This window comes from Olea europaea, unplaced genomic scaffold, assembly GCF_002742605.1.
Source record: "Olea europaea var. sylvestris unplaced genomic scaffold, O_europaea_v1 scaffold4034, whole genome shotgun sequence".
Classification (NCBI taxonomy): Eukaryota; Viridiplantae; Streptophyta; class Magnoliopsida; order Lamiales; family Oleaceae; genus Olea; species Olea europaea.
In genome coordinates this window covers 7,103-15,996 of record NW_019259976.1, presented here as the reverse complement: position 1 = coordinate 15,996, position 8,894 = coordinate 7,103, and the positions used below count along the sequence as shown (strand labels likewise).

General features: G+C 33.2%; 1 protein-coding gene across 2 annotated transcripts; it reads left to right on the top strand.

The window, feature by feature from the left end:
- The first annotated feature begins 6,635 nt into the window (after nt 1-6,635).
- On the top strand, nt 6,636-8,894 carry LOC111387439 (autophagy-related protein 18d-like). Of its 2 annotated transcripts, none has more exons than XM_023011997.1 (2): nt 6,636-6,823; nt 7,770-8,894. In XM_023011997.1, the coding sequence occupies exon 2, from the start codon at nt 7,775-7,777 to the stop codon at nt 8,630-8,632; it is 858 nt and encodes a 285-aa protein (XP_022867765.1). In that variant the 5' UTR covers nt 6,636-6,823; nt 7,770-7,774; the 3' UTR covers nt 8,633-8,894. The 2 variants fall into 2 exon arrangements, with proteins under 2 accessions (XP_022867765.1, XP_022867764.1); XM_023011996.1 differs by having other exon boundaries at nt 6,637-6,823; nt 7,699-8,894.

The following is an 8,894-nucleotide window of genomic DNA, read 5'->3' as shown; positions in this document are numbered from 1 at the left end:
TTTCACCAACCATATATAGTTATTATTTCTGCAGATAAAAAGCTTGTTCATTTCCTTTGTTAAATAAATCGTATCCACCTATTAATTATGCATGCTGAAATAACCCACAACGTTCAGTATCAGATGCGTTAGGATCTCACATGATCAAATGAATCCATGTTTTTCTTTTGGAAGATGGCTTCAAACTCTTTTGCAGATTTCATTCTTCATTAGTACGCGTAACATTTGAGGAAAGCTCCCTTTTTGAGTTTCCACTTGACCTTGTGCATGTTACAAGGTACTTCTTGGTTTCTTTAGTTACAGTTGTTTCAATATATAATTTTTGAACCTTAGTGTTAATTAAGATCCTGAAATTTTTCTACAGTACTGCGTGGAATTTACTTTATTTTCCATTTGAATTGTGATGTGAGGTTCAAATGTAGCATATAATATCTGTGACAGTTACATATGGATTTATGAAAATTGTGCACGTGATAGTCTTTGATGATAAAATGAACCCGAGGGGCATTGCTGACTAAATTTAAATAGCTAAACTTGATCACTTTCTAATAGCATAACCTTTTTGTCTGAGATGGCTAACACTGATGATTATCAAGATGGTAGAAGCATGTGTAGTTTGATTTTCTTGAACTGTGATTTATATGGCATGGGTTTTGCACTTACTTCAAGTATCATAAAAATCCATGGTTCTTTTCATAATTAATTATGCTACATCTCGATTTGGACTCGGGTACGCTGTGTACGTTTACTATCCACATGCTTGAACACATTTTCTTAGCAGCATATCAGTACCGTAGTGACGGTTTAAAATATTTTTTTGCTGCACATTATATTTAAGAAGCGTTCATTATCAGGCCATGCAACTTTTGGTTCCCATTCAAGGCTGCAAGATTATAGGATAATGTGATTTACCAAAAATGGGATAAAGGAGCTTATTCTAGTTTAGATCCTATTTTAGGAAATTCGAGCTTCATCTCGAAATGATTAGCATTAAGCTTTATTTATTTATGTTTTTAATCTTGTATCTTTATCCTTTTATTAAATGTATACAGAGAATCAATAGATTCTGTTTGTAGGGTGGTCCCTAATATTAATGTCCATTATAGTTCTTTTTTAATGGGGTGGATGTCCTTCATTATTGGTTCTTGATATAATATAATATGAACATCATAAAGTTTGCATTTAATTTTTGTTTGTGAAAGTTCTGTACTTTAATCTTCTATATGGTGCTAGGGCTGCTGAGTGGGATAAAAGAAAGAGATCTCTCTCTTTGCATGCACTTGAGATGAAGGACAGGGAGCGTTCCCGAAAACCCGTCTCACCTCTGAAGGCAGTCGAGGATTCTTACGTCCTGGACCTAGCATCTCCAACAATCACCGCCTACTCCAAGGCTCCATCCGGGCTTGTTTAAGATTAGCCTGGGATTCGAAATCAGCCAACTTCTTACTCGAGCTGATCATTAAAGTTGAGTTTGAGCGATCTTGAAACGCACGTTTTTTTGTTGTGTAGTAGCCCAAAAATGTAGGGCTCTTATGTAATTTGTCGAGACCTCACCATTTGGTGGTCCATATACATATTTTATCTGGGTAATAAAGTGTAGTCTTACAAATGAAACTCGAAGTTTAATAAAGTTTGATGTCGGGTGCATGTGCGTTTGTTTGCTGCTTCCATCAAATTTTAATGGATGAGTGCAGTTGATGGTGAAATCTATAGTTCGTTGGAGGGAAGATTTTGGCATACCAAACACCAACCTCGTTGGCATCGGTGGCAGGTGGGATTTCATGTAATAATACATAGGTGGATTTTGTACTTTCTTGCCTTTAGAGGGAAGTCTCTAGTCGAGTCGAGAAAAACCAACTATTTCGAACAAATATTCAACCAGTTTTTCTTCTCAATTTATTGTTTTTCCTGAGATTTGTCATGCCAATTTTCAAATTGACAGGCATATAATGATACAATCATGCTACACATCCAGACTCAAATTCAAATGAAAAACGGGTCGAAACATGATTGCGCAGTTTGAACAATTAAAACAAAATGTCCGTCATTTTATGACACATTAATTCGTCTCTTTACTTCCTGTTTTTCAATCTAACTAAATAGCTTTATTCATAATGATGGTCCTTATTTCAAGTGGTAGCAAGTCATGCTTGCAAAGAGGGAGGCTCGATTTTTAGTGGCTATTGATGTATCTTGTTAACATTATAAACAGTTCAATCTCTATTTTCAAAAACACATTTCAGTAGATTCATAAGTACTCTGTACACCACTTATTTAGTGGATTAGAAAACCTCTTTTATTTTTGAATTTGAATTGGAAATAGCTTTATGAAACTCTTGGCCTAGGGAGAGAAATTTGGCTGTTTTTTCACATTAAAAACGTCACAATAAAAGCCCATTATTAAAATTGTCATACACATTTTGCTACTAAATCGAAGTCTCATTTCTTAAATCACAACATGGGACAAATTTAATAATGGCATGTTGAAGACAAATAAGATCATTAAAGTTGTGATATAAATGGAAAGTTTATTTGAGCAATATTTTAAGTTCTTGGACTAAAGAGAGAGAGTTTGTCGTTAGCCAAAAATCATAATTTTCAATCAATATTATAGTTAATTAATTCATCTTCTTAATGAATTTCCAGAATGATTAAAAATCCTGGATTTATCCAAATTTGGTGATTGTGCCTGATTTATCAAAATTTAAAACTATAACTTTGTAGGTACCATTTTTCACCTTACCTTTTTGTGCACGCTTCATGAGTTACATTGTGGGAATTCAAAAATTGTTGACGGGAAAGTATTTTTTAAATTTTTTATTTTTTTATGTCTAATCATGTGTCACCGCGCAGCACAATATCAAATATAATGTAAAAGAAATGATTGTATCTTTTTCCCTCTATTCCCTGTTATTTGATTGCTTTTTTTCTTTCTATAAACTTATCGATTTCTCAATCTAATTATGTTTACACTTTATATCTCAATTTTAATTCTTCACTGGATCATATTCATATCAAACCTTAGTATAAAATTGATTGTTAAATTCAATTTTTCAGGATTTACTAGTGCATGTGTACAGTTTGCAGAAATTTTATAATATATATTTTTATTTTTTAAAATTTTTAAGTAATTATTGTTATTAATCATCACTACCTTCATACCATATGTTTCAATTGATTTATTAACTCATTATTAAATAGGATACTTTTCTTCGATACTCCAACAATTTTTATACTTTGGATATAAATTAGGGTAGACATTATAATAGGAATCGAAGGTTTCAGAAAAGTAGAAATCGGAATCAAAAATTGAAAATTGACTGGTCTAGAATGATATTTGATTCTTGAATTGGAATCGACTTCGAAAAAGAATTTGTCCTTTTATAAGTAGTTTATTTTTTACAATTTATTCACTCTGATACAATTACCTGATGAGATGTAAAGAAAACAATGGAACGAAAAGAAGATCCGCAATGTTAATTGTTAAACAGTTTTTAAGAGAAATGGATTCATTCATGTAGTTTTTTACATTTTCAGAGTCTACTACTTATTGTTGATTTCAAATGTTTTTTTATGACTCAAATATCTGAGTTTCGACCGACTAATCCTGAGGAGTGTCAGCTTTTCTCCTTGGTTTGACACTCGGGTAAATTTAAATTTAATCACAGTTTATATATATTTGGGCTAGACATTCGGGATGCGATTTTCCTCCATGTGGACCTCCCTTTACGACGTGCGAACAGATGACAAAGTGCACATAACTTTGCTTCCACAGGATATCTGCCTTTCAGCTACCGCGATTATTTGAACATTCGATGTTCCTTAGAGAATCAACCTGTTTTACCACTGCGCCGTGCTCGTGGGGGCTGATTTCAAAATTTTGATAGTATGAAATTTGGTGGTTATGTTACGCTAAGTTTTTGGATGCTATTTGGTGACATACTTTATTAGATATTGGATATTATTTGAGTGCATACTTGTAGTCAATTAAGAAAGTGTGAAATATGTACCCCCTTTTTTTTACTAGATATTGAGCAGATAATTTGTGTTATTCGTTCACAATTAAAAAAAAAAATGTTATCAGTGAGAACCGTAACGAAATTAAAGGTTCGGATTCAGGTTCGATTACAATTATTATGTGGATCCAAATGATTTAGTTTACGAAATATTTAATTATAATTAGTGATTTTGAGCGTAGTTATTAGATTCAATCTGGACATCAATCAGATCGAGATATTAGATCTCAGGTTATTGGTCGGACCATATATTAAAATTATAAGTATAAAATATTTTCTTTAAGATAAGATTAAAGATTTTAAATCATTTGTTACTAATTATTTAGAATAATACTTCGTGTACGCCTCGAGATGTACACGCGAGTTTCACCCTCACATGAAGGGGGTCCCATATATATTTTTGTGTGTGTGTGTGTGGCCCCCTCCACTTGATGAGTGTAAACTCGTGTGTACACTATTATATACATGTAATATTACCCAATTATTTACATGTTTTTTAATTATACAACTGTTAAACATGCAATACATCTTAATTAAAATTAATCTTTCAATATGTCGTAAGTTTATAAACAAAAGTAAATTATTGGACTATGTGTGTGTATATTCTTTTTCTTTCAAAAATCAAGTGTACACCCCACCCCACCCCAACCCACCCTAACCTAAACCCATTTCCACCCAAAACAAAGGTCATTCTCCTATGGCTGCTGCAGTTTCATTCTTCTCCCTTGGTAGTAGAGATGCCAATTGCTGCTGAGCACTGCTGTCATTCTTTTTCTCCAGTTGTTGCTTTCCTTATTTCTCATCACTATGATAGGGACGCTCGTCATCACTGTTATAAGCTGCACGAGCACTGTTGCAATGTGCCAATGTGCGGCTCTTGATGATATTGGTTATTGGTATAGGCTGTTGAGGTGGTGTGGTTGCGAAGGTGGCGATGGTTGTGGTGTCGGTGGTGGTTGTTGTTGGAGGCATCGATGGTTATAGTGGGTGTGGTTTGTGGATCTGTGGGTGGCGATGGTAAAGGAGTGCGGCTAGGGTGATGTGGGGTAGATGAAGAATAATTTGTGACCAATTAATTGGGTTGACGTGACTAGTTAATTTGTTAATATATGACTGATAAATAAATTGTGATCAATTAGTTTGATAATTTATGATCAATAACTATGTTGTGATCAATTAATTTTATAATATGCAATCGATAAATAACCTATGACAAAATAAATAGATAGTTTGCGATCGATAAATAAGTTGTGACATATCAAATCAATGATTTGTGATCGAAAAATAAATCAACTATTTAATTTGATCAGCTATGATCAATAAATAAGTTGTGACTTGTAAAATTATGATTTTGACGTTCTATAATTGTGATTAGTATGTATCTATGATTATAAATTATATGCTATTATGAACATAACCTATTTAATTATTTATTTAATTAATACCACCTGATTTTTGAAAGAATTTAACAAATTTGTTAATTTTGAAATTGTAACTTAGAACTTTTGTAGTAATGTAACTATCCCTTGTGTGAAAGTAACACCATTGTGTGCTCCAATGGCTAGGAACAATTCATTTTACTTAGAAATACTGACCTGATAGAAATTGGGTCACTTACATTCAGACCAAATTGTCTTGCTCGGCCCAGCCAAGGGCTCGAGTTGTCAATTTTTCGGCCAGATTGATCTGGTCGAGTTTGATTCTGGGCGAGTTTGATTCAATAACACTGATTCCGAGTATGGAAATGGTCGGACTGAGCATTCGACACCCAAGCTGGATTGAACATTCGAAGCCCAAGCCTAACATAGATACTAATTTATATAATTTTAGAAACTAGTAAATTTATGTTTCAAAAAAAGATACTCCCTTCGATTCAATTATATAGGTTTGTTTCGTTTTTCACACGTATTTCTTTAATGTCATTGGAAAATTAATTTTTGTCAAGATCTTTTATAATTTACCTCTATTTAATTTTCAGTATACAGTAGTAAATTATTATTGGAATCAGTAAGGAATTTGAATGATTTTATTTGAAGGAGAACAAACGAGTTGGTTCATGTTTCCAAGAAGGGGAAATGTTTGTGTTTGGATGATTTCAAAAAGTTTACATATTAAATGGAAAAAATTGAAAAAAGGTATATTGATAAATGAACAAAACAAAGTATTCTAAGCACCGTTTGTTTATCATTTTTGGAAGAATGAGAATGAAAAATATAGTCGTTACGGACCCCACACAAGAGATAAAAATTCAAATTTGATGGTTTGATACGATGTATAACGATCATATTTTTCATTTTAATGAAAAAATAATAAAAAACAAACGAGAGCCTAAATTAGGAAATATGCCTATATATTTGGACGAGAAAAATGAAACCTAACCTTGGGACGGAGGGAGTAAATAAAGACATTATTATTAGAATTAATCTATTTGTACAATATTGTTGGCAATGTTGATTGTGACAAAAAATTGTTAGTTGAAAAGATAAATTGTTATTAGAATTGTTCAATAATAATATGACACGTGGCATGTAGTCAACAATATTGTCAAAATCATTGTTTGCTCCAATGATTATCTATTTATTACATAGATATAAGAAAAACATTAAATTATGAAAAATCAAAATATTTAAGCTTTAAATCCGGTATGAATATCCCAAATATGTAAGTCGATTTAACTTCAGATCTCTGTTATGACGTTCCATTTCAGTCTCTCTCTATATCGATGAAAAAGATATCCTTTTTCTGAATCTCTTCAGAATTTGTAAAACCTGAGGCACTCCATGGAAGTTTACAGTCGGCACCTGCAGGTGAAGTACCACACCCTTCCTATGTATAACAATAACACTATATACGCGCACACATATACCCTATAACTGTGTTCAGGTTTTGAGATTTTGTGTTGGTTGTGACATAAATGAAAAGGGATTTAGTGGGCCAAATTACCGAAAGATGACCGGTGCTTGAATATTAGTTGGGACTATGGATAAAAATGTAAGCGTTTCTTGGATCTAGAATAAGTGAATGATATTATGTTAAATAATGGGTAGCGTGTACAATTTAGAGAATTACATAAGCATCGAAACTCATTAAGTAGTTATTGATTATTTTGTGTTTATAGTTTGATTGTGGTGATTTGATATTGATTTTTTATCACCAAATATGAGGGATTGCGATGCTGTTTTTTGGGATCCAATTATTCTTATTTTGTGTATTTTTCTTAATCTTTATCATCTGGTTTTATTATAAATGTTATACCACCTCCAAAATGCTTAGAACTTAATAGGGAATTCGATATTGGAATTATTGGATTAGCATTTCATGTTGATGTTTGGATAGTAAAAGAACCTTGGATGACATTGCTGAAATTGATAGACTTGAATTCTTGTTAACTATGGTGCTTAAATGAATTTCTCGACTGTGGTTTGGTGACTTCAAACTTGCAGAATGGCTTCAAGAAACATTCTGGCAGGTGCTGTTATTCTTGATTTCATATCATATTCATAGAAATGTGTAAGAAGCTAAAGAATTCATAATGTATATATGTTAGATGCTGTTGTTTCTTGTTTTGATATTCATGGAAATGGGTAAGATTCGTAAGAAGCTAAAGAATTTATGATGTATAGATTTTTTGAAGTCAACTTAGAAAAAAAATCAATTAAAATGTAGAAATTGTATTCTGCAGATGCATCCAATCTCTTGCTGATAGCCCAGTCATCTTCCATCTTTAACTTGAACTTTGTTGGGTTGCTCCAGTTCTGATGACTATTCAATCGTTTCCCATGACTTCATCTGTTTCAACATCTCAAGGGGTACTTCCACCAGCAGGATTTGGTGTTTATGAATCATCCGTTGCTGGGCCTTCAGCATCTTTTGTCCATTCAGTACCAGAGCTCAATGAAAATGAAGAAACTGAGTTGTATTCTGTGTCTTGGAATCAGGATTACAGTTTCTTTGCTGCTGGTACAAGCCACGGTTTTCGCATATATAACTGTGATCGTTTCAAAGAGATCTTCAGGCGAGATCTAAAAAGCGGTGGATTTAAGATTGTTGAGATGCTGTTCAGATGCAATATTTTAGCACTTGTTGGAAGTAAAACCAATGCCCAGTATCCTCCAAACAAAGTTATTATATGGGATGATCATCAGAGTCGGTGCATTGGTGAGTTCTCATTTAGATCTGAGGTTCGTGCAGTTAAACTAAGAAAGGATCGTGTTGTTATCATCGTTGAACACAAGATATATGTTTACAAGTTTACGGATTTGAAGCTTCTTCAACAAATAGAGACTCTGGCAAACCCCAGGGGACTTTGTTGCCTCTCGCACCACTTGAATACATCTGTGTTGGCCTGCCCTGGTCTACGACGAGGACAGGTCAGGGTTGAACATTTTGGCCTGAATATGACAAAATTTATCAATGCCCATGACTCTCAGATAGCTTCCATGACCTTGACAATTGATGGACTTCTTCTTGCAACTGCCAGCATAAGAGGCACTTTGATAAGAATTTTCAACACAGTGGATGGAACTCGGTTACAAGAGGTATTTCACTTGCTTTATTTCCTTGCGGAAGTCCTTTCAAGTTCGTGCATCACCAAATATAGGACACATTTAAAATAATTGAAGTGAAAGGAATAAGCTCAGATCATTGTTTTTTATAGTTTATAATAATTTCACTAATTGTCACTGAAGTATGTGAGAAAATTCGGAATGGTCATTAAATTATTCTCTTTCCCATATAGTCACTAAAGTTAACAATGGTTTCTTGGTTGGTGAAAGTAAGGGAAAATTGCTAAAGAAGTTCCTAACCTTTGCTAAAAGTGCGAATATGTTCCAAATATTCAAATCTTGGCCCCATAGTCTTTAACTTTCTTTAATGTAA